Genomic DNA, 26,924 nt, shown 5'->3' on the forward strand with positions numbered 1-26,924 from the left:
TTTATAAACAAAAACTTATTTCATTAATTTACAAAATTACGAAGTTTGTAATTATTTTGTTGATAAATAGTTAGAAAGATTGTCTTGTAGCTATATGTAAGTTCCAAATTGCTCATTTTAGTAGTTTTATCCGAAAAAATATAAATAATCAACCAATAAAACATGTGATTGGTAAGGTGAAATAAAATCAAGTTTTGAGTTTGTATCACACTACCTATGGAGCTCGAGGTTGTATCATTGAGTCATTTCATTTTCATTTGTAACATGTAGTGATTGTCCAAGGTACCTCTAAATTCTAATCAGCTTTGGTAAGTATAATCAACGGCTTTGCAGGCATGCGTGCTTACGTGTCTCGATCTTATTAAAACGAACTTCTTTACAAAAGTAGGCGCGAAGCACCAGAACACAGATATCCAATCCCTAAATATCATCATCTTCTTCCACTCTTATCCAGTGAGCCATGTCTCTCCTCCAACTTCAACTCCCTCTCTCCCAGTTCAAATCCCTCAATCTTTCAACCCCTTTCATCCATGGCAACTCCGTCGTCTCCACCAAACCCTCCTCCTCCACCTCCAACCACCACCACCAGCGCCACGCTTATCTCCCCCCAATTCGCGCCATGAGATCTCTCCAAGGCCGCGTAATCTGCACCACTAATGATAAGACCGTGAATGTTGAAGTGACTCGTCTCGCACCTCACCCGAAGTACAAGCGCAGAGTCAGGAAGAAGAAGAAGTTCCAAGCTCATGACCCTGAAAATCAATTCCAAATTGGGGATTTGGTTCAGCTTGAAAAGTGTAAACCTATTAGTAAGAAGAAAACTTTTCTCGCTATTCCGGTTCCCAAGAGGACAGCCAAGCAGCCGAAAGAGGTGGCGCCACAGGACCTTGGAATCCCGTTGGAATCTGATTCTTCTTCGCAAGTTTAGAGTGAGAAGGTTTGTTGATTTTTGTTTATCATTGTATTGTTTACGATTCGACTACTGGAAATTAAGTTGGTTCAATGTTGGTTGGATTTCCTATGAGGGTTTGTGCTATTTTGTTTAATTGTGATGTAAACTCACCTATGTCTGATCAAATGAACACCTCTTCGAGGCGTTCGATTCCAATTTAATAAATTCAGTAGTTCATGATAGAAACGAAGATAATGTGTTTGATCAAATGCCCCAGAGACACGAGGTATAATGATCAATCCAGCATTGTTTTTATTCCTTCCGGAAGGAAGTTATTTTGAGCTTTAGTTAGGCCAATATTTAAAGTTAGAATTTGATGATTATTTAATTAAATTGTGAATAGTTGAAATCAAAAGTTTCTTGGTTGATTATCTTGGCCAATATCAGTATTGCAAGTTGCAACGAATCAAATGATTCAAATCGTTCCACATACGAACCAAGATTGTGTGGTTAAAAAGTTGTGAATTTACTTTGAATCTTTGATTCCACAAATCCACAGACCATATGGACAATATCCGTTTAAATGGTTGATACAAAGCCTCGCGTTGCAGACTTCAAAAGCCCGAATACTTTCAAAACAAGAAGTAAAAAAAAGAACAAAGGGTTAATCACAAAATAGCCGGAAAATGGAACTATTGAATCACGGGTTACTCCCTTTATTGGAATTGCTTAATCGGAATGTCTAAATTTCTGAAAGTAGCTACCAAGGCCGTGTGTTATAATACTCTCCCTTATGGGGAGCTGAGCGGTCGCTGGTGAGGTTGTATGGCGGGTCAGGCTCTATACTTGGTCGTTCAAGTGGATCAATAGGTAGTGAATTTAAATATTTGCTTGCCTCGCTTCTCTCTATACGGGTAGCTAAAGCGAAACGACTTTCTCTCTGAACCGACTTGTGAGAGCAGACGCAAATTATCTATTCCCTTCCATCCTCTCGCAAATTTCGAGAACTACGTACCTCGATCTTCTGATACAGCAAGGGTCGCCTCCCTCCCCCTTACCACACTTTTCCACCCTCTGGCTATTAAACCCCCTCTCCTCGGGCGATAGGGGTTCCTCTAAGCCCCCCTCGTCCCCCCCCCCCCCCCCCCCCCCCCCCCCCCCCCCCGCGCTCTCTCCAATACTAGATCAAAATTGTTAAGAGCTCTGTAAATCTTATTTGCGACACGTAAGACTCATAAGTCCTCGGACTTAGGAGTCTCCCTTGTGGAGTGTGAACAATGCCACGAATACTCGTGTATTGCGCTAGAATCGAATTCTTTTTATAAAACTTAAGCAAAGACATTCTTGAAGGATTGAATCTTGATTCTGAAATTGAATGTTCTTTTATCAAATATATAATAACAAATTAACAACTCTAAATAAATAATAACTAAACATCGAACAATGTTCTTATATCAAATACACAATAATAACTCAAACTAAATTATGAAATTAATTGTATATTAATTAAATGTTAACATAAAAAATTCTGAAATCTGATCAATAGTTCAATGAAAATGATATATATTATACAATCATTAATCATACAAAACCACAAAGGGTTTCGATTTCGAACAAAAATAATTCTTTAATCTGAAATTGTAACTTACAAACTTGAAAGGAGGTTATTGACCTAATGTTGAGGGAGAAGAAATTGATGGGTTTGGTTGCTGTCGTTGGACGGCCGGAGGAAGTCGACGCCGGCGGCCTGGCCGGATTGTGACCGAAGCAGCTGATGACCGGTGGATGATGATCGATTTTGCAACATGGGACAGGTGGATGATGATCGATTTTGCAACATGGGACAGACGGTCAATGAGAAGCCGAGAACGAGATAGTATGCGGCGTTCGATTTCTTATTATCTATTTATTTTTTTTCATTTTAATGGATCATTGGATGATAAGGCTATTAATTAGTAGATATAGGCTGTAAAATATGAAATATATGGATTGCTGATAAAAAAAATTTGCCAAAAAAAACTAGGTAGTTCCTTTGATAAAAATAAGGTAGGTCCTTAATTTTTTTATACATAATACATTAGAAAAAAAGTAGCACCTAAGACCTACCTTCTCTGTCTTTACCTACGCCACTGGGGAGTAGGGATCCAACGTGGACAATAGGTAACGACGCCACCCTCCTGGCATCTTACACCTCGTCGTGGAATATATCTCTCTCTCTCTCTCTCTCTCTCTCTCCCATCTTTTGTGACTTGTCTCTTTCATATATATTATACATTGTGTTGCATTTACTTGGCATTGCTATTGAAATGTGAAAAATGCATATAACATGGTTTGAAAAGAGGGTGTTAAAATGAGTAGGGGAATGATGTGGCACAATACGGTAAAAGTTGAATAAAGAGTATAACATAGTCTAAAGGTTCGCAACAAGAATTCCTCGGTCCATAAGAATAATCCCATATTTGTTAGATAGGATAGGTTATTGGGTCTTACGAGGCATTGGCCATCTTTCGGCATCAAGCTTCAATCTACATATTCATGAGGATGTGACATACCTTTGCAGTCGAGACCAAAAAGGAGTTTTGGTGTTTTTTTGTGTGTTTAGAGCGTTTGACTACTGATCTGTGGCTTTGGATGGTCTCACCAACAACACCGCTATGATGTTTTGGTTGCGTTTGACACATATATATTAGGGATATTGTAACGAGATTTAATAGGGATTGTGTGTTTAAAAACAAGTATTTATTAGGGTTTTGAAATAGATGTTAAGAACAAATAGTTTGATTTAATACAACACCTCCTAACTAAATAAATGTAAAACTTTCAAATGACTAATTTTAATTCTATATATCTAAAAACTGAAATGAAAGGAGTTTTTTTTGGCAATTGATAACTCCTCGTCTCTTTTGAATTCTCTTGAGATTCTCAAGACGGTAGAAGTATTTGAGTATTTGAATAGAAGGGAAGTGTCATATTAAAATCATATATCCATTTTATTGCAATTTTAACTTCATTTCAATATTTGAAATCCAGTTTTTCCTATCGGTGTTTTATTCCCTACGTGTAATAATTTGTTTGTATTTGTTGACGTCTGTGGTTGACTTCTTATAAGCCTAACATAAGGTTTGGATTGCACAAGACCGTTGTTGTTTTGTTTAGGGTCCAATGATAACGCCAATGATGCTACATATGATTGTTGTTAAGTATTACAGGTATGGATCTAGCACATATGTATGTGTCGTAGAAAGGTTCACAGTTATAAAGCCAATAGCCATCGAATAAAGAAGATAGTTATGACTAACCGATAAACCATATTTTGGGAGCAACCTCCGATGATCAAGTTAAATTGTAATGTAAAGTGGAATTCTAAGCATGAGATGACTCTAAAGAAATAATAATGTAAGTGTAAGAGAGAAAGATAGCATATGTGTGTGACAAATAGTGTGCTTGTGTGTGAGATAGATAGATAGATAGATAAATAGATAGATAGATAGATATAGAGAGGGGGGGGAGGAGGAGGGACATGTTTATCTATATGAAAACAAATAAGGGAAATACATAGAAAAAAGGATCGATTAACATAAGGTTAGGACTCTATACCATATGCAATGAACACATGCTTATGACCAATAAACCAAGACCATACGACCACCATTTTCTTGTACATATGGTACCCTTCAAGCCCCACAGTCTGAGATGTCTTTTAGTGTTTAAACATATCACATTTGTGACTTAATAATTCCAACTTAACATACTTTCACAAAACCGCTACACAATAGAAAACTTATCACCATCATATAAGAGTGTTACATCGCTTCTTTTGAGTTTCACTCGGTCGATTCTTCTACTAGCCCATTTGGGTTGGAAGAAGTGATCCTGCCCTATTTTTCTATAATGCCTAGGTCATATCTTAATTGCAATATACTTTTGTCCTCTGAAGGTTGTATCTTAATGATAATATACTTTGTGTCCATGGTTTCTATGTACAACCTCTGAAAATGGTATGTAAACATTTTATTCGAAGAAGTCGCCGTTATACCATATATGAAATTCCTCCAAGGAGATCATCGTTATATGCATAGGCGGAATATGTGGCGATTTTATGAATGTTGCTTTGATTTGTAATGTAGAAAAGGGATGCATTAGAGAATGTTAAGACTAAAAATGTAATTACTCGCTTTCATAAAATGAAAGAGCGAAGATGTGAACTTTAAAATGTAACTTTTTTTTTATGAAAATTGAACTTTATATCGACTGAAATTGTGGGTTTTTTTTTCTTATTGTATATCACACAATTTTTTTCTTTCGGAATACCCATTTACTTTGGTCCTGTCCCCGCCACTGATTATATGTGATAGTTGATTTTATCTTGGTGGGAAATTTTAATGCTTGTTTATAGGAAAACATTTGTGTGAGATTTCTTTGAATATGTTATATAATAATATCATGAAATATATATATATATATATATATATATATATATATATATATATATATATATATATATAATTGATTCTTAAATATATTTTTATTTTTATTAAAATATATATGCCTAATGATAGTCATCATTAACATATAAAAATAATGATCATTGAGTTTTTTAAAGAGTTGCCTTCACATTAAAAAGACAACATGAGAAAAAAGATTTTGTGAAAGCTATTGAAATCATTCGTATTAATATACATTTATTCAATTCATTCATTAAACTATGTTAGTGTGTGGATACTTTCAAACGACATTTTTATTTAGCTTCTTAATCTGAGAATACAATTGAACGGATACCTATTAACTTGTTGATAGTGAATTTGTAATTCTCTCTCATCTTATTGCGAAGTTAACTAGATCAGGTGTGTCATGCTTGTTTGTAGTTTAAACTTTAAAGTTTTGCTTACACCGATCTCTACTATAAACCAACAAGTAATGGAACCAAACTATCATTGTCTAGATACAATTTTTGTTTTATTTTATTTTGTTTTGTTTTGTTAAGAATATGTTTTCATGAAGCAACTTTGATAACATTCATTGGTAGGGGTGAGTAAAAATCGCATCACAACTAAAATTAACCGAAAAAACCGCATAAATAAGCAACCGATAAACCGTAACTGCAATGAAAACGGATGATGAGGTTTTTTGTTCTTCAAAAACCGCAAATTTTAGTTTTAATTAACTGCAAACATACTGCGCCGTACCACATATTATATAAAATTTTTTATTAATTATTAATATATCAAAATATTAAAAAAAAATACAATAAAAGAACTAAAAGTTAGTCTTTGACCTGGTACTTTTCAATAGAATTTGTAATCTCCATAGTGTTTCTCTTTTTGGTTGTTTACTTGTAGTCTATGAAATAGAAAGAGTTTCACTGACTAATTGGATACATATATGTGTTATTATTTGTTAAATAGGATCTGTGTGTGTGTTCAAGTCTTCACTTGACATTTAGCATCCCATACCATCCGTACATCCAAACCACTCACTACAGGTGAATTTATACCCCTTAATCAACCTTTTAAATGTTTTAAATGCTTTTAGGGGGGGGGGGGGAATACAAGTTGAATCGTTTTAGTTATTATATCAATCACATGTGATTAATAACTATCAAACTGTGGATTTACTACACTTTTAGTTGTTTTACCAAGAAAACATGTTTTTACATGTTAAACTCTTTATCAAACTTGTTATATATACTAAATATTTCCTTTCAAATTCTGTTACAATTGTGTTTCAAACAAAGAATTTCTTATACTTTAAACTGTTTATATCAAACAAACTGCTTTTAAATCGTTTCTCAAATGTTTTACAAAACTTCTTTTCAAACTTTTATATTGTCAAATGCATGCCTATATATGTATAGTTATGTAAGTAATGTTTAAAGGACTTAGGACTGCTAACTCGCTTTAATTCCTTTTCCTTGTTTGAATGTGGCCTTAGGGTATCGGTTGTTTGTCTGAATGTTGTCTAAATATTAGTTACATATTATTTATGCATATGTAGACATAAAAGTTCTAGTAGTCAACTCAGTACCTTTAGGTAGCAAAGCCATACTTTCATTCAGTCGTATACATACATTACTAGTAACTATAATAGGTGTAGTTTAGGAGATACTAATTACTATTCCTAGTACAAGGAATCACACAAGAGTCAGTTCAGTCATGAGTCTATACAAATATACTACATACTATATGAATAGATACTACTACATACTATATGTAGAGATACTATTACATACTATAGGAAGAGATACTATTACGTACTATATAAAGAGATACTACTACATACTATATGAAGAGATACTATTACATACTATGCGAAGAGATACTATTACATACTATATGAAGAGATACTACTACATACTATACAAGGAGAATTACTACATACTATACAAAGAGAGTTACTATATACAGTACGGGACTGACCATCCTACACATGGTTGCTAGCTACAGCGAGACCTGTTCATCGACGGATGTTCTCGGTTGTACTGTTCAGCGAGTTACCACGCCGTGTTTATCCTAAGACAAAAGGATATGATTTCAATGATTATATAATTTTCCCTATTACTTTTATCTTGTGACACATTCACGACACATTCACATAAACGATGAGGTAGACTATATTTTAATAATAATAGTTATACATGGGAAAAACCTTCATTCTTACAGAGAAGCAAACCTTCAAAACAGTCGGGTCTTGGTAGAAGACTACATTTTATACTAGAAGGAAATATGGGATTTTCTAGGGTTTTCATACTTATACAAACTTATTCTTCAAACATTTACAAGTCTTCTCTTTACAATTTTACTAATCAATGACACTAAAATACTTATGAATTCACCAGCTTAAATGCTGATAAAACTCTTTCAAAATAACTTGTATTCTCAGGTCACCAGAAGACGGAGCAGTCAAGACTCGTCTTTTATTTTGATTACTTATTATCATGTCTTATTCTATAAAAGAACACTCATGCATTAAAATTTTACTATTAATGCAATGGATGATGTTGTTGCTTGTTTACTACTTTGCACTGTTGTGATACTTTACATAACGTCCTCCGCCCCAGAACGTTTTCGCCGTTCTTAGTTTTTGTGACAACCTGAAATTTATTCTGTCGCTGTAACCCATTTCCATTAATAAAATTTATTTTTATTGAAAATTTTCCGTTAACTTTTGGGTTAGGCAAATCAATTAATGTTTTTATTTTATTTCTTAAGTGTCGGAACGAAATAAAATCACGTGAAACACCCTCAATAATCCTTTGGAAAATTTTAGTTTACGACCATGTCGGGTTACGACTATTTAATCGGGTACGACCATAAACTCCGTTTAACGTCAATACTGGGTGGATCCCCACTTGGCCACAAACTCAAGCCTTATATAAAGGATGAGTGGCCTTCATTTGAGCTTTTTCCCACCTCCTCATAACTTTCTCTCTCTACTCTCTCTCTCTATAACTCAAGTTTTGATCCAAAAACACCCCTTCAAGCTCCAAAATCGTAAGTGATCTATCCTAGCTTGTTGTTTAACTTGTTAAGCATGCAAATTTGTGTTTAAATCATCCAAAACTATCAAAAACTTGTGTTTACGGTTGGGGAACATCTCCCAAAACCGTAAACTCCCATAAAGGGGTTTTAAAGCCCCAAAACCCTTCCAAATCCTTTCTAGTGCTTAGCTATGACTTAAGGACTTGCATGTACGAGCTTAGAACACCAAAATCTTTTCATTTGGGTAGTAAACATGAGTTTACGGCCCAAGAACATTCTTGGACTGTAAACACTCCTTCATAAACCATAAACACCTTTTAAGGTGTTAAATTGCCCCTTAAACACCTCCAAAAGCTTGCATGAGTGCTTAGAACCTTGTATTCCTTCATGTGATGCACCAAACCATGCAAAAATGACCCACACATGAGTTTACGGTTTGGGAAGGTCTCCCAAAACCGTAAACACCTCCAAAGGGTGTTTAAGTGCCCTTAACACCTTGTATGGCTTATATTTGGGTCTAGAACTTTGCATGCTTAACCTACAACCACCAAAACACATGAAGAATGAACCAAGCATGAGTTTACGGCCGTAAACTCATGTGTTTACGGTAGTAAACTCACCAAGGGTCCTTCAAGAACCATAAACTCCATTTTCAAGGTCATTTTAAGTCCCGATTACTTCCATAGCCCTTGAATCAACCCTAGAACCTTCCCTTGTGCAATATAAGACCATTGAACACCCAAAAACACCCCACCATGAGTTTACAGCCGTAAACTCATGGGGGATATGGTCTTTGGGCTGTAAACACCCCTAAGAGTTTACACTCGAAGAGTAAACTCCTTATCTAGGCCCTACACTCCTTAGATGCAACCTGTACCACTTCCAACACTTGAGATAAAGTGTTTTCGCGCATTAGAGTGTATTTACTTGCTTAATTAGTGGTTAAATGTCCAATTAGATACCATTATGTATCACTTCATGTTACATAGGATCCTCGCGTGTGTTCAATTCCTAAATTGACACCTAGAGTCCTACCCGACACATTCTCGTCTAGTGAGTTCATACCCCTACACCATTTTCCGTGTTTTTCATGTTTTCAGGGGGGATACAAGAAAAAGTACAAGGAAATCTTGTACTCAAACTTATTATTTCGTATGAAATGTTACATGTTTAGTATGCTTTTAACACTGAAAAACCGTATTACCAACCGTTTAACTTGCAGAGTTAGTTTTCAAACTAATTGTGAAACTCATTATAAAATGTTATATTTTATATTTCACAATGGATTCATGACATTCATAAAACAAGATTTTTCCGTATTATTACTTGTAAATTCGTTATTCTTAAGATTGGAGACACGTCCTCAGTAACACTCCACAAGATACGCGAGTGGAGGACTGCCCTTGTAACCAGAATCTCCTGGAGGGAGAACGTGACTTGAGTGTATAGATCTATACTGGGTTGACTACCCCGAACCTTGCTGCTAGCTACAGTGAGACCGACAGGTCTACGGGTGACAAAATTCATAAAATGATATTGGACTTCTTATTGCCATATCTAGTTTATCGTATGGTTATGGAACTCGCAACTTAGATAATGGAGATTTACTCTTAAGTAATAATGAACTTAGTGAACTAACCTCAAAGTAATAACTATTTGATTACTAGAGGGTATCAATAATACCCTTAGGTATTAGTTCACAACTTACTGATTAGTTTTATATACGTGTTAAAACTAATGTACTTTCCAAGGATAACCAAACTTTCAGGGAAACTTTACTTAACATTGCAATTATGGTAGATACTTGTACGCTTCATTTCGGATCGATAACCAACCACTAACTTTTAAGGAAAATAAGGGTTTTTCCTAGGATAACTTAACTTGTCATAAACAAGTTGTTTAACAAATGGATAACCAAACTTCTTTTATAAGAAAATATGGGATTTTCTTGGAAAACAACTTTTCGTAAACTTAAAGGAACATTTTCTTTCACCAGAAATAAACCGCTTATGAACTCACCAGCTTTATGCTGATATTTCTAAAACTGCTTGTATTCTCAGGTTCACGTTAGACAGGTATCCCGCTTACTTTTGAAGAAGACGGTGCATATAGAAGTCTCGTCTATACTTTTGTTATACTGATGTATATATGAACATGTATTACTTTGCTTTCAAACAAATGTAAATTTTCCTATGTAATGTAATGGTTGTGTTTACTATGCTTGCTATGTACATTGGTTGTGATACTTTACATGACGTCCTCCGCCCCGGAACGTTTCCGCCATTGGTTTCGGGGTGTAACAGTTTTGGGGTGTGACAAATGATGTTATGTTAGTGACTGGTTAGATTGGTATCCTGGTTAGGATGTTTCTATATATGTTATATGATCTGCTAGATCGGTTTGCTCGTCTATGGACTGTTATGTGATTAATTGTTATATGTGCACATGGTTGTTGTTTGGGGGTTGGGTTGAGGCGGGTACTGCTTCGTGTTGTAGGCCAACATACCTAGGGCAGACTGGATAGACTGCAGGCCCAGGAGGGTACCTAGTCAGGACGAAGGCCCGACGAGCGGTCTGGATAGGCTGAAGGCCCCGAGAGGGCGGTCCAGACATGCCGAGGCTCGGAGAGTGGGCCAGATAGACTGAAGGCCCAGTGTGGGCGGTCCAGTCATACTGTAAACTCAGAGAGTGTACCAGGTGGACTGAAGGCCCAGTGCGGGCGAACCAATCACACTGTTGACTCGAGATGCATGGTTGTTCTGTTTTTGTTGATATGATATGATATGATTATGGTTATGAGGTTGGTATTTTGGGGGTAACTCACTAAGCTTTAGGGCTTACAGTTTCAGTTTATTGTTTCAGGTTCAGCAGATGATCGCGGGAAGGCGAAGGCGTGACCGTACACTTTCTCGATTGATGATTATGATTTATGGGAACTCTGATTTATAAACTCTTTTGAAAACTAATTGTAAAAATTGAATGGTTTTAAATGATTCAAAAAGTTTTAAATTGGCTCGAATTTTATGGGTGTTACAAGTTAGTATCAGAGCCTTGGTTTGAGTGAATTGGAGGAACATTCGTGTGAATCCTGTCTCAAATCATAGAAAGATTTTCAAAATGATTTTTAAATGGTTTTCAAAATAAGTAAAAGAGGATGCGAAGTGTACGATCAGTCGGAGCCAGTTAGTAGACCCCAAAATACCATACAGTTATTTGATTATGTGATATGTTAGAACAACATGCTAGTACTAGGCTAGGGATCTTCAGGAATTGCATGATAGAATTGTTTGATTACATGATGCCTGATAGCATAGGGATTCCTTTATATGAAATTGACATCATTATTGTAGTTGTTTAGTGTATGCATCACGGTTATACATAATTAAGACCTTATAGTCTGAGAATGTTTGATTTGGCCTTATGTTATGTTCTTGTCTGATTGGGAGCATATGGTTGGATTGGATATTCGAAAGTCTGTGGGGTCCAGCGTTATGTATGGCTAGTATACACTAGTGCTGCAGGGTTGGTGGAAGTTTCATGGATGGGTGGGTTGTGCGAGGCCAATAGGCTAGTTACGAGATATTTAGCATTTCCTCTAGGAGTGAGGATTGAGCGCTCGCTATATTTGTGGGTATTTTTAGGGCGTTGTGATGATACTTGGGACAAATATGGGTAGGTGTGGAAGGTAGTATGGGCCCGTACTACTGGAAGCATAGGACCCATACGTGTATCAAGGAAGGCATAACCCCTAGGGTTTTGGTTGGGAGTTGGTTCCCGGGTTGTTATGAGGAGTGTTTGATATCTTTTCGGTATGTTTTCAGTATGGTGGTTACACGATGACTCATGACTGGATCCGGGTCAGGATCAGGAGAGGACGGACAGGAGGCGCCGGCAGCGCCCGAGACTATCGGCCAGATGAGGCCAGACGAGATGGATGACAGAATCCGGGAGATCCTGCATGATGAGGTTGCTGCTATATTCCGGGCTTAGTTACCGGAGATGTTTGGGTCTATCAAGACCGCCATGGTCGAGTACTTTGATGAGCGTTATGAAGCCCTTGCGGAGGCGGCTGCCATGGCAGCTACTGCAGCAGTATCAGCGGCAGGGGTAGGATCCAGTCGGGCTTTTTAGTATCGGGACTTTGACAACATGAAGCCCCCGACTTTCGATGAGATTCAAGACCCTATCATATCCATGAGGTGGCTATCAGACATCGAGGGATGCTTTTTCACATTTTCCTACCCGGCTGACCAGAAGGTCAGGTGTGCCCTGAACATGTTGAGATACGGGGCGAAGGACTGGTGGAGGTTAATGACAGGGTCTTATTCAGATGAACAGATAGCTACAGTTTCTTAGGATCAATTTAGGGAGATGTTCTACTCTTGTTACATTCCGCGAGTCGAGCGTGAGCGACTAGCTCAGAAGTTCTTGGAGTTGAGACAGGGTGCGGAGTCAGTGATGGAGATCACCCGTATGTTCGCTGAGAGGGCGATGTTCTGCCTGGAGTTTGCTTCCGAGCAGGCTTAGATGACACGTTATCTAAGCATGCTCAAGACTGACATTAGACAGTTTGTTGCTACCCAACGATGTGATATGTTACTGGAATTACAAGAGGCCACCAGGCGGCGGGAGCTGGAGATCGAGTTGCAGTTGCGAGAGTAGAGGCAGGCCCTGGTGCAGTCTCATCCGGCGCCGAAGCGGTCCAAGACCGCTGATTCTAGGGTTGGAGAATAGAGCAGCCGCACTCGTGCGAAGTGCGGGAAGGGTCATACCGGAGTTTGCAAGTTCGTTGTTTGTGATTTAAGTTAATTGTCTTATACCTTACGGTTTTTTTATTATTACAAAAAAAAACTGCACCACAAAAATAACCACACAAAGCGGTTTTGAAAATGGATTAACCGCATTTACGGTTAATGGTCACTAATGAGGTTTTAGCCAACAACTGTATCACACTCACTCCTATTCATTGGGGTTGAATCCACATGATAAGAAATGATTAGTACGCCATTATACTTAAAATCTATTTATGTAAAAGAAAAAAAAACCAAAACTAAAGACCAATAACAATTCAACTTAAAACAAATCGATGAAATGTTATATGTAAAAGAATGGTGAAGAAAACCATAAAATCAATAAAAAGATTTTAGAAAACAATGTTGTTAGTTTTTTGTTATGTTTAACTTTGGAAAATGGTGAAATTCGATAATTTTAAGACATTTTTTGTTAATTACTAGTAATTTGATGTTTTAAAAATGATAGTTGTTTGTAGGGGTGTTCACGGTGTGGTTTGGTGCGGTTTAGAGTTGAAACCGCAAACCGTACCGCACATACAGTTTGAGTTTTTTGAAAATCGCAAACCGCACCATAAAAGCTCTAAACCGCATTATGCGGTACGGTTTCATGCGGGCGGTTTGTGCGGTTTGATAAGTTGTTTCAATTTATAACTTTGGTTGTTATTCATTCCATTTAAACACTTTCAAAATTTATTAATTATATTGCATACCGTTTAAAAGACATAGATATTGCAAACAAAAAAAAACACATAATGTTTTGTTAAGTTGTTATGACTTATGAAATTTGATATCATAGTCTTTTAAGTCTTTAATTACCATATTTAACCATGATGATATAGAATAAGGGAGGTGATAATTCCACAGAAGTAATTGATTCTTCCACGGATTTTTAAAGCAAAATGACAATATTGTCCCTTTGTAATTAGCTATTTTTTAAAAATTCCATCGGTGTTTCTATAACACTTGTTTCAATCCTTTAGCCCTCCTTATCATCTTCCATAACCACCTCCTCTATCTTCTATCTCCTTTCTCAATCCCCACCCCCACCACCGACATCTTCACTGCCATCCCTATCTCATTGCTTAACATCGTTGCATTCATCCTCTGCTCCGCATATAGCAACCATCAATAATTGAAACAACAGGTTTAATGCTCGCCGTTGTAGAATTCCACCCACGATGAAAGAACACAACGAAAGGGTATTTTGGGAACTTTTTCTGCTGGGATTTTATTCAACTAAGAAACTGTTGCTAAAGATAAAAAAAACCAACTCTTATTTATACTAGAAAAGAAAAGCCAACTAACTATTATTATCTACTAACAAATTTGCAGTAAAAAAGATAATCACTCGAATTCAAAAATGGATATTCAAAGTTTGAATTTTCTGGATCATTCAAACAACCGTCTCTTGCGGTTCCCATGAACTCACGGTCTGCCTATTTGCTTAATTTATCCTCTCAACAAACCCATCTGGCAACTCTAGGATCGTTTAAGTCGACCCGAAAATATATATATAAAAAAAAGCAAAAGCAAAAGCGGAGTCAATCGGAGTTCGCATAACCATAATGAAAGGTTGCTGACTGATCAGTTGTAAACCTAAAGCCAACTTGGACCTGAGTCTTTTGATTGTCTGTCAAGCCATGTCATAACTTATTTCGCTTTGGCGTACCCATCAGAAGGCAATTTAATCCATCTCTGTGAATGGTCCAATGTGATAAACCGACATCGTGGAATTGTCGTTGGAAAATTTCTTTCCTTCTTCACTCGCAAGAACTTCTTAGCATTCGATAAAGTAGAAACAAGTTCATCAGAATATGAATTCATTTCAAAGCAGAGAGTAAGCAGAGCTGCTAATGTAAAAAGCAGATTAAGGTAAAAATGATGGTGAAGGAAGACGAGATTCTTGTGGAGTATATTTCTGGAAACCTCGTATCTCCTTTGGTATAATTGTTTCACTAAAAATCCTTTGAATAATTAATTAAACTCTAAATAGAACTAAGGGCACAATTGTCATTTTCTTAAAAAAATCAGTGGATGTATCAATAACATCCGTGGAATTATCACCTCCCATAGAATAAAGTTATTGGACAGTATGAAGTATTTGGTGATTGGAAAGTTTGATATATATATATATATATATATATATATATATATATATACACGACGTGGTGCGGTTTGAACCGCGGTTTGGTAACTATAAACCACAAACCACACCGCATAGTGCGGTTTGACAAAATTACGAACCGCAAACCGCACCGTGAAATTCTAAACCGCATTATGCGGTGCGGTTTGATGCAATGTGGGCGGTTTGTACGGTTTTTTGCACATCCCTAGTTGTTTGTGATTTTAATTAATTGTGTTATACCTTATGGTTTATTTATTATTAAAAAACAAAACAAAGCAAAACCGCACAATAAAAATAAATGCATCAAATGGTTTTAAGAATGAATTAACCGCAAATTTTGCAGTTAGTGATAATTTTTTCACTAATAACCGTATGGCGCTCACTCGTATTCATTGGGTTGAATCTACATGATACCAAATGATTAGTAGGGAATTATACTTCAAATCTATTTATGTAAAAGGAAAAAAATCAGAACTGAAAATCAATAAGAATTCATCTTTAAACAAATCCGTGAAAAATTGTATGTAATAAAATGGAGATGCGGGGGATCGAACCCCGTGCCTCTCGCATGCAAAGCGAGCGCTCTACCATTTGAGCTACATCCCCAATTTGATATCTACTACTGCTTTTAGTCTAATATTTGCAATCCGTATTTTGGGGTCAAAACCCCTCCTCTCATATGCCAGCACGGAGAAGAGGTGCTTCCATAGTTCCATTGTTGCACTCTCTTTGCGTTTACAAATCGAGCTTCAGCGCAGACTATTCACAGAAGACACGAAATCGGTCCATTTCTCGACATCCCTCGAATCATTATCATATTCTATCGATTTTCTTGATATATCTTCTGATAATCATTTTGGGAGGTTTTTATTGGAAGTTCTTGCGTCATCTCCAGTTTCAGATTCACACGGCTTTCTTTCTTTACATATACATTTTTCTACATTGTTCATCATCCCTTCAGGAATGAACTGTTTCTAAAGTCGAGGTAATCCACCATTTTCTCTTTGAAATCAAAGAGATCTTGAAATTAAGCAATTTGGGTTGCGTAAATGTTCGAATTTCCCACTGTTTTTGCTTTTGTGTTGCACACCGACCGCAATTTTTTTGACTTGTTAGATACATTATTTATATGTTTGATTATTGGTGTCATTTATAGGGTCAATTTATCCGTGAAATTTGTGACAATCAGTAGTTGGGGGATCATCGTCACGTTCCACTAACCAATCTCGAAATCTGCGGGTCATTGAGGTTAGTGTTCATCGCCTTCTACGGGCATTTCTCTCGCACTTGATTTCTTTTTAAATCATCCTCGTTTCTTCCCATCTGATCTGAACACCTGTTGTCTTCCAGTTTAATCAACCGTCAGCTGGTCCGTCAAATCATTCAAGATTCACTACGAATCCGCAGAGATTCATTGAAGAATTTAAACAGAGTACGTATCCACAATCTAAGTCACCGAATAAAAAAAATCTAGATCTGTATGATCAGTGTCGGCAAATGCCTAAAATTGTGCCTTTTGTTTTCCACCATGGGATTCAATGCTGATGATGTTCAAATCATTTGTTTATCTTGTAGGGGTTTTGATGCATTTTATCTGTATAGTTTCAAGAATCGGAGAGATTTAATTTATAGATTAGGAGATGGCCTGGTTTAGCGGGAAGGTCTCATTAGGAAACTTGGATTTTGCTGGCGCTGTAAACAAGCTGAGTGAGAGTGTTAAGACTATTGAGAAGAATTTCGATAATGCCCTTGGGATTGAAGAGAATCCTGATGGCGCTTCTTCCACCTCTCAAGGTAACTTGTTCACTTCCTGCAACTTACTGAAATTCCAAAATTCCAATTCTGTTATTTGATTACATTCATATCTGTTTACAGGTTTATGGTCTACGGATTTAATGTCATTTATAGGCCAAAAAGATGATGATGAGGATGATGATACTAAGCCCTCAGAAAATCCTGAACCTTTAGAAAAAAATGAACCTTCAAATCATCCATCTTCTTCACAGGAAAATGAAATGGCTGAAACTGATGATCAAGTAAATGTTGAAACTTCAAAGCCTGAAGAACATCAGAATCATCCCTTGGAAACAAATAATCCACTTTTAGAGGAAGCAAACAGCAGGACTGAAACGTCAGTTGAAACAGATGTTGAAGAATCTGAAGAGGCAGTTACCATTGACAAGGATGAAAGTGAAACGAGTGATAAGTTAGAAGCAGAAGCAGGTGTTGACCATGTTGACCATGCTGAGTCAACCAATTCTGAAGATCAAGTTGCAGGTACTTCTTTGGAATCAAATGAGGTGAACATAGTTCTTGATCTTCAGAAAACTGAAGATGAAGTAAAGACACAAGAAGAAGAGAGTATAGGGGAAGTTTCTGATGGGCAAACTGGAAATGGGACACGTCAGCATGAAGCTCAATCTGCCTCATCTGATGTGGCAAGCATACAAGTTTCAGATGATGCCATAAAAGAACAAGAGATGATTTCAGGAAGCAATGAAGATTCAGTGGTTGAGCTGGAGAAAGTGAAGAGAGAGATGAAATTGATGGAAACTGCACTTTTAGGAGCTGCTAAACAAGCCCAGGTACACAAATGTTAGCTTTTTTGAAATTATTGAAAACCTTTTTTTTTTTTTTTTTGCAACAATTTTTTTAATATATTATTGAAGTTTAATCCATTTGTTATCTATCTTACCAGACAAAAGCTGATGAAATTGAAAAACTGATGAATGAGAATGAGCAACTGAAGTCTCTGCTTGAGGATCAAATGGTAGGCATATATTTATACAATTTATTAAACTAAGATTTTTTTTTTGTAATTCTTATTTTCTTTTGGACTATGATGTTACATAATACTATTGTAGTATTATCTGTAAAAACTGCTAGTTACAGTGCCCATATTGGTGAAAAGAGTAAAATATATTGCTATTTCCTGCAATTTACTCTTTTATTTTCTAGTCTTAATCTTTCACACTATTAAACAGAGAAAATCAAATGAAGCTGAAATCGAGTCTCTAAGAGAAGAGTATCATCAGAAGGTCTCCACTCTTGAAAGAAAGGTAATTAATCTGTCCATATACATTTTAAATCTTGTTATCTCATAAATTTTTTTCTTTCACAACATTGTAAGAAAGGTAAAAAAACTTAAAATATCACATAATAATGATAAAAATCCTTATATTGGCAGGTTTATGCTCTCACAAGGGAAAGAGATACCCTACGTAGAGAGCAAAATAAAAAAAGTGATGCTGCTGCCCTTCTCAAGGAAAAAGATGAAATCATCACTCAAGTTATGGCAGAAGGTGATGATTAACAAATTTTAGTCTCACCTAATCAAGATCAGAATCTCTATGATAAAAAACATTTATCTTTTTCCTTTATTGTTCATTTAGGCGAAGAACTCTCAAAGAAACAAGCAGCTCAAGAATCTCAAATCAGGAAACTACGCGCACAGGTATAAAATCAAATAAACCAAAACTTTCACTTTACAACGGTTTCCACATATTGTTATTTTAAAGTTTTTATTTTTGTTTTTTATGATCACTAGATCAGAGAATTTGAAGAAGAGAAAAAGGGATTGACAACAAAGCTACAGGTAATTACATTCTTTACCCCTGTGATTAATCTTAACAGTTCCCTCAAATTGTTAATTGATTTTATAAAAAAAATTCTTTTTAGGTTGAAGAGAACAAGGTGGAGAGTCTAAAGAGGGACAAGTTAGCGACAGAGAATCTCCTCCAAGAAACAATAGAGAAAAACCAGTTTGAACTTTCAACTCAAAAAGAATTCTACACAAACGCATTGAATTTAGCCAAGGAAGCGGAAGCAATAGCACAAGCACAAGCAAACAATGAAGCCAGATCCGAATTAGAGTCTAAATTAAAGGAATCAGAAGAACGTGAAACAATGCTCATTCAAACCCTAGAAGAATTACGACAAACTTTAAGCAGAAAAGAGCAACAAACAGATTTTAAAGAAGATATGCTAAGACGAGACATTGAAGACCTTCAACAACGATACCAGGTTTGCCACGTGTCATCAAACTTTTATAAAATAAAACGAAATTTTCATCTCTAAATTGTGTTTTTTTTTTTTTTTTTTTTTTTAATCTACAGGCGAGTGAACGTCGATGTGAAGAGTTGATCACACAAGTTCCAGAATCTACCAGACCTCTTTTGAGACAGATTGAAGCTATGCAGGAAACAACTTCTAGAAGGGCAGAAGCTTGGAGTGCTGTAGAGAGATCGCTAACATCACGTCTTCAGGTTATAACATATATTATATATATTTTTTATTTTTTTATTTTTGCTAATATTTAAATTAACAGGAAGCGGAGTCGAAAGCTGCGGCTTCAGAAGAAAGAGAGCGTTCTATGAGCGAACGGTTGTCCCAAACCTTGTCTCGCATAAATGTTCTAGAAGCTCAGATTTCGTGTTTGAGAACTGAACAAACACAGCTAACGAGATCACTTGAGAAGGAAAGACAGAAAGCAGGAGAAAGTCGGCAGGATTATTTGGCGCTAAAAGAGGAGGCGGATACACATGAAGGTCACGTGACTCAGCTTCTAGGAGAAATAAAGGAACTCAAAAGGAAACATAAGGAAGATTTGCAGGAAGCATTGACTCACCGTCAACTTTTACAGCAGGTAATTTTATGTTATATTGTTATTTGAAAATAATCTTTTACTTTTTTTTTTTTTTTTTCAAAAATATTATTATCATATTTCATACTTCCTTTATTTATAAAAAATATTTACAGGATATAGAACGTGAAAAGGCTGCTCGTTTGGAGTTGGAAAAGGCAGCCCACCTTGCTGAGCAAAATCCGATACTCAGAACAAACTCGAATTTTGAGAATGGTAAATCAGCGTTTAATATCTACAAATCTTTTTTTTTTTTTTTAATTATTATTATGTTATTTGGATTTTAATTTATGGATATGCAGGTTTGAGGCGTGGAGTTTCAAGTGCCAATAGTTTGAGTAGCATGGAGGAAAGTCATTATCTACAGGCGTCTTTGGACTCATCTGATAGTTTATCAGAAAGAAGAAATCCCGGAGAGGCTACAAATACAATGAGTTCGTATTATTTAAAGAGTAAAACACCAAATGCATTTGAAGCTGCTCTTCGACAAAAGGAGGGTGAACTTGCATCTTATATGTCTAGACTGGTATACATCTATCTTTTCTTTATAAAGCTAATAAACATATATATATATATATATATATATATATATATATATATATATATATATATATATATATATTTAAAATAACATTAATGATGATGATATTTGTTATTTAATTTTAGGCGTCTATGGAATCCATTCGGGACTCTCTGGCTGAAGAGTTGGTTAAAATGACTGCAGAGGTATGTCTTTATTATCTTTTTTTTGTTCACTTTAAGACAGCTGCCCGGAAATTATGGAGTATGAATGTTTTTGCAGTGTGAAAAATTACGGTCAGAGGTGTCTCAGCTGCCCGGAATGAAGGCAGAGCTAGAAGCATTGAGACGCAGGCACTCCGCTGCACTGGAGTTGATGGGCGAACGCGATGAGGAGGTACATGTTTTTATTTATTTATATTTATTATTTTTTCAAAATAAAAATATATAACGAGTTTATATTTTGAAAATTTATTTATTGTTGCAGCTTGAAGAGCTTCGGGCTGATATCGTGGACTTGAAGGAGATGTATAGAGAGCAAGTAAACGTTCTTGTAAATAAGGTATGTTTTAGAGTTATAAAAAGTTATCAAAAAAAAAAAAGTCTAAACATTGAAAATATTCTGTCTTATTTTGTTGGTTGTATTGTAGATCCAGGGGCCGAGTTCATCAATTGGTGCTGCTGCCTAAATAAGGGAGAGGAAAATACATACCTACCTTTTACTTGCAGAATGATATGCTAATGTTTTGTGATGAGTTCCAGAGCTCATATGTTTTGTAACTTTAATTCATATGAATAATAGAAAATGAGAAGCTTGATAATTTCAACACCCAAGGCGTGTGTGTTGAAGTTTTTTGAACTCCTTCCAAAAGCAGCAGGGGTAACTGTGTTGTGTTTTTCTTTTTGTTCCACACAACATGACAACAAAATAAAAAACGAAAAATACAAAGATAACATAGAATAACAATTAATTTATTTAATTAACAATTAATCATATATAACATGACAAACATGAAAAGCACGACAAATAAATGCTATATTGTTTTAATTTCATGTCGGATTTCGAAAACAAACACACACGATGTGACATCATATTTTTTACATTAGAAAGGAACATGAATTTGAATTTCATTTTTGTTCTAATTTTGTTTCGTGTTGTGTCATCGATTGCATCAATATCTAAAAGTGTTTTTGTGTAAGATTGCCTATTGATTTATGGTGGCGGTAAAAAGAGCTTTTCAAAAAATTGTTTGGATTAGCTTTTGTGGTAGCAAAAACCAATAAGTCAATAAATTAAAAATTGTTTTGATTAATTATTTTTATTTTTATTTTTGTTTATTTTAAATTATTATGCTTATAAAGCCAATTAAAAAAAAAAAATCAAGTTTTACATGATTTTTAAAATTTCTTTTTTTGAAGCTAATGAAATCTCTATTTGGAAAATGATTTTGAATTTGTCAAACATTTTTTTTTAATTTATTGATTTTTCAAAAAACTAACAAATTATTTTTAGTGATATATGTCTCAAACGTATGATCTATAGTTGGAAGTTATCTCATACTAATTAGAAAGAGTTTTCTTATAAATAAAATTTGTTGCCCAAGTCTACGAATTTGATGCATATCTTGATGTGATGATGTCAAACCTCACAATAAAGACCAAATCAACTTTCTTGTTATCTATATCTTTTCTATCATAAGCATTGTAACCTTAATTGATATAGTAACGTGTTTTTCATCATCACATGCTTGTGATTTTTCCTAGTTGGGTTTCACATAAAAATATGTTGTTGTTTTCTCTTTCTTAATTTACATTTATGATAACAGTTAAATTTCTATTTGTATTATTAGCATACTACTTAACAAAAACATGTGATCTTGAATATTGTCGACTAACAAATTGAGGTAGTTTTTGCTTTGCTATAGATGTTGGTCGAATTTGTCAACAATTGGTGCTAGAGTGTCCTTTGGATAGTGATTCGTGAAAAACTGTTTAACAACCATGTAATCAGGGAAGCACGATATCCATTTACTTGACAACAACACAAGATTCCCAGTGGAAAGTAACAATGAGAGATGTGTTAATTCAAAAGGATTTCCACAAAGTACTTTTGGGTTTAGACAAGATGCATGCATCGTGGTCAAATGAGGAAAAAAGAGATGAGAGACCTAAATGCATCATCACACATTCATCAATATCTATTAACGACGTTCTTTAAAACGTTTCGAAGTAAACATCATTAGCAACCAACTCTCTGGTTAAACCTGGAACAACTGGTAATGAAAAAAAGCTAGCCTAACAAGTTACATATCAAATAACGATTTTTAACTTACAAATAGATAAGGAAAGTTGGTTGACTAATCATCTTTATATTTTCAAAGAGTTAGTAGGAATTCTGGATATGGACGTCAAATATGAAGATGAAGACTTGACATTATTTCTACTATTATCCTTACTATTATTTCTACTATTATTTCTACTATTATCTTTACCAAATTCTTATGATCAATTTCATATTACTATTATATATAGTCAATACAACCTTGTCTTGAATGAGATAATGACCACTCTAGACTTGAAATAAAGGATGCAACAATTCATTAGTGGTAGTAATGATGACATAAAGGTCGAATGTCTCAATGTTAAAGGAAAACCTATAGAGAGAAGTAACAATTTACAATCCTCTAATAAGTCAAGATCCAAGTCCAAAGGAAAATTATAACATTTGCATTCATGCAGTTTCCCTTTTTGCTCTTTATTTGAAAATTCTTACATTTTGGTCCCTAGCCGAATACGCTGGGCGTACTGGCTTAATGGCATGGTTATGGAAGCACCCACGTACATGGGGCATACGTGGAGTTATGTAGGGCGTACGGTCACTAGGGGAAAGCCCTAATTTTTTAGAGTTTGTGCCCTATTTAAACACCTTAATTTGCTTATGGACTTTCTTATGACCAACCTCCACCTCTCTAAACCCTAATTTCCTTTTGAGTGTTTTGATCTTGGAAGTGAACTTTGAATGTGTTTTTAGTGATCTTGAAGGAAGAAGAACTCTTGGAAGTTGCATTGGTGTGGCTAGAGCTTGTGGATCCAGAATCATCACCAACTTGGAAAGCTTTTGGAGGTATAAAGCTCTTAACTTGATGGTTCTTTTGATAGATCTAGTTAGGGCTTGTTTTTATGCTTTTTGATATGTGCATATTTAGTTCATATTAAGTATAGATTTTTATTCATTTATTAGCTAAATTATTGCATTTTATGGACAAAAGGTACTTAAAAGTGTTTGAATTATATTTTCAGTCAAAAAATGAAGCTCGGAAGCAGAAGGAAGCAGGAGAAGCAGTTGAGAGATCAAGAATGGAATAAAGAAGAAAAACACCAAAAATAACACCTACTCGGCGAGTAGGGTCGACTACTCGGCGAGTCCGATTGAAGAATCGAGAAGATAATGACTCGGGATCCCAGAGACTTATCACAATACGGGGATTGAGAAATGGACTCGACGAGTCGCCACTTGACTCGACGAGTCGATTCGTATATATAAAGATAACTCCTTAGAACGATGGAGGAGAATTCTGGAACGATTCAGAAGAGTTTAGCTGCGATTGAGAAGGCAGAAAAACCCTAGAAGACGACGAGAGAAGCTAGAATTCAATCCCGAAGAATAATTGAGGCAAAATTTCATCATTCCACTTATTCTTTTGTTTTATCATTATGGTTAAACAATTTGACTTTGTTTGTTTGTTGTTATTTACTTCAATTATGATCTAAAACCTTTAGACTTCTGTTTGGGGATACAAAGTTGACAATATGGTTTGATTGATTGGTAGGGTTAATTCTAAGTTGGTGAATTTTTGTTATTTTAGCTTGCTAAAGAACCTTGTGTGTGAATAATAATTAATTTTCTGTTGATAGGAAGATAATTGATTAGCATGAACATCTATTGATTATTAACCTCATATGCTATGTGATCACTATGCCATATGTCTAGGATTAATGAATATGAAACTAGAATTAATAAGAAAATTGAGTAAATTCATGTGCAAGCTTGTAAGATGACCATCAAACAAGAAGTTAATTAGAAGAATAAATTAGTTAACTATTGCAAGTCTAACTTAACCCGAATAATTAATCTAGTAAATTTAATTAAATTAGACAACTGGCCACTGTTTAAGTTAGTTTATTTGCTAAGGATTAGGGTAGTGAATACGAATCTAATCACTTGAATCGGTAACCAACGAAAGAATTAATCCATTGCACCATTACCTTGAAATCAACCATAGAATCAACTAAGTTGAACTAAACAGAAGTCCCCTTCCATTTATTGAATCTAGTTAGTATTTTGTTTTCTAGTTTTTAAGTAAGTAATAGTTAGTAAGTTTCTAGTCTTGTAAAACTAGATAAACCCCCTACTTATTAATTAACTTAGATAAAATTAGTTTTTAATTTTAATTTGCCGTTCCCTGTGATCGATACCCTGCTTATTTAACTATACCACAATTGATAGGTTCATTGCCTTTTGTGTGTTATTTGATAATTAAAAGTAGGTTTAAAACTAAGTGAGTTTGCACACATCACTTTTTATGGTTCTTTAAGTCATGCTTGAGAGTATGAGCTACTCCAGAAGCTATGGATGGTAGATCTTAGCATTTTTGAGGTCCCTTGTTCATAAAAATGCAATCTTGATGTGTTATATTGGACCATGCATGAGTTAGGGTTCTTATTATGAGTTTTATTGAGTATTAGGTCCCATTAAGACATGAAAAAGAGTAAATTTGCCACCTTTACGTGTTAAGACATCATTTAGGATCAGATATAAGAATTGAACTTAATGGCTTAACCGATTAAGAACTTAATGGCAAGTTTGGACTGTTGTGGAGTACGTTGGGTGTACCCAGCTCGTACGCAGCGCGTACTCGCCAAAGATGGCATACGCAGGGCGTAAGTCTGAGTATGCTGGGTGTGCTTAACATTGTTGACTTTTGTGATTTGGGCAATATTTGGACTATTAGGGTTTTGGGCCTTGTTGGTGTAACACCCATAAAATTCAAGCCAATTTAAAACTTTTTAAAACATTTAAAACCATTAAGATATTACAATTTGTTTTCAAAATGGTTTAAGCATCAAAGTATCCCCATAATCCAATCATGAAAATATAAGGAGGTGCACAATTACGCATTCGCCTTCTCACGTTCATCAAAAGTACTTGAAACATAATCATCAACTGTAAGATCGAAGCTTAGTGAGTTCCCCCAAAATACCAACGCCATACAAATATAACCATAACATATAACAAATACAGAACATCATGTATAATGAGCCGTCAGCCTGACCGGACCGCCTCGCCAACCTTCAGTCTATCTGGACCGCTCTCCGCGCCTTCGGCACGTCTGGACCGCCTCGCATGGCCTACAACCTATCCGGACTGCTCGTCGGGCCTTCGGCCTGACTGAATCCCTTTGTAGGGCCTTTAGTTTATCCGGACCGCCCTGGGTATGTTGACCTACAACACAAAGCAGGACCACCTCAACCCAAACCCTAACTAAACAAACATGTGCGCATAAATATCATACGCTAGCTCATTTCATATAACAGTCAAACTGATCTAACAGATCACCAATCATAACAACATCCCAATAACCGGGATACAGACCTAACCGGTCACTAACATAGCATCATCCTATAACCAGGACAATCATGTGCACATAGATATCATATAACACTAGCATGTATATGTATATATATATATATATATATATATATATATATAACAGTCAAACCGATCACAAAGCATAGCAACAATCCTATAACCAGGATATCGACCTAATAGGTCACTAACATAGCATCATCCTATATACCAGGATACTGACCCAACCGGGTCACTAAAGCATAGCATATCACCATCCTAACTACCAGGATGTAAATCCGTAAGCATAACATGCAATAATCTAAATACAATCCATAAAGGGTTGGCCTTGGTGCCTTAGACCCTGTTGATATAGTGAGGATAACTCACCTGACACTGATAAAGAGTGTATGATCTTGAAGCCAGGCATTGTCATTCCGGATGAGTGGATTCTTGTTAAATCAAAGCGGGATGGAAATGCATATATCATCAACATGAATAACAACATTCCTGAACATGTCATCTGCCTCTTTTTGAAAGTCTTAGAACAAAATGCTATGCTGGCACTGACGACTTGGTCATGCAAACGCTAAGAATCTGAATCGTCTTGCTAAACATGAAATGGTGCGTGGCCTGCCTGTTAGAGACTTCATAACATTTGAAAAATGTGTGTCGTGTGCCCAGGGAAAGCATCATAGAAAACCACACCTGCCAAAACATGTCAATTCAATAAGCCAGGTGCTCCAATTGTTGCACATAAATTTATTTGGTCCGATTAATGTCCTAAGAATCAACAGGAATTCATACTGTCTAGTAGTGATCGATAACTTCTTGCGTTTCACGTGGGTT

General features: G+C 35.7%; 2 protein-coding genes and 1 non-coding gene across 3 annotated transcripts; 2 read left to right on the forward strand and 1 right to left on the reverse strand.

Moving 5' to 3' along the window:
- The first annotated feature begins 424 nt into the window (after positions 1-424).
- RPS17 (ribosomal protein S17) lies at positions 425-1,138 on the forward strand. Its single transcript, XM_079002657.1, has one exon. It carries the CDS (start codon positions 461-463, stop codon positions 926-928), a length of 468 nt encoding a protein of 155 aa, XP_078858783.1. The 5' UTR covers positions 425-460; the 3' UTR covers positions 929-1,138.
- A 14,683-nt stretch (positions 1,139-15,821) lies between these two features.
- Positions 15,822-15,894, reverse strand: TRNAA-UGC (transfer RNA alanine (anticodon UGC)). Its single transcript has one exon. It is a non-coding gene; the product is annotated as a tRNA-Ala (tRNA).
- A 92-nt stretch (positions 15,895-15,986) lies between these two features.
- LOC145054456 (golgin candidate 5-like) lies at positions 15,987-21,308 on the forward strand. The gene is made up of 19 exons (XM_079002658.1): positions 15,987-16,273; positions 16,445-16,536; positions 16,639-16,720; positions 16,864-17,082; positions 17,164-17,873; positions 17,987-18,058; positions 18,273-18,347; positions 18,476-18,590; positions 18,681-18,742; positions 18,836-18,883; positions 18,967-19,311; positions 19,404-19,553; positions 19,616-19,933; positions 20,047-20,146; positions 20,233-20,456; positions 20,597-20,656; positions 20,733-20,846; positions 20,937-21,011; positions 21,100-21,308. Exons 4-19 carry the CDS (start codon positions 16,929-16,931, stop codon positions 21,136-21,138), a joined length of 2,661 nt encoding a protein of 886 aa, XP_078858784.1. The 5' UTR covers positions 15,987-16,273; positions 16,445-16,536; positions 16,639-16,720; positions 16,864-16,928; the 3' UTR covers positions 21,139-21,308.
- Positions 21,309-26,924: the final 5,616 nt, after the last annotated feature.

This window comes from Lactuca serriola, chromosome 5 (genome assembly GCF_051521515.1).
Source record: "Lactuca serriola cultivar US96UC23 chromosome 5, Lser_US96UC23_V15, whole genome shotgun sequence".
NCBI classification, from domain to species: Eukaryota; Viridiplantae; Streptophyta; class Magnoliopsida; order Asterales; family Asteraceae; genus Lactuca; species Lactuca serriola.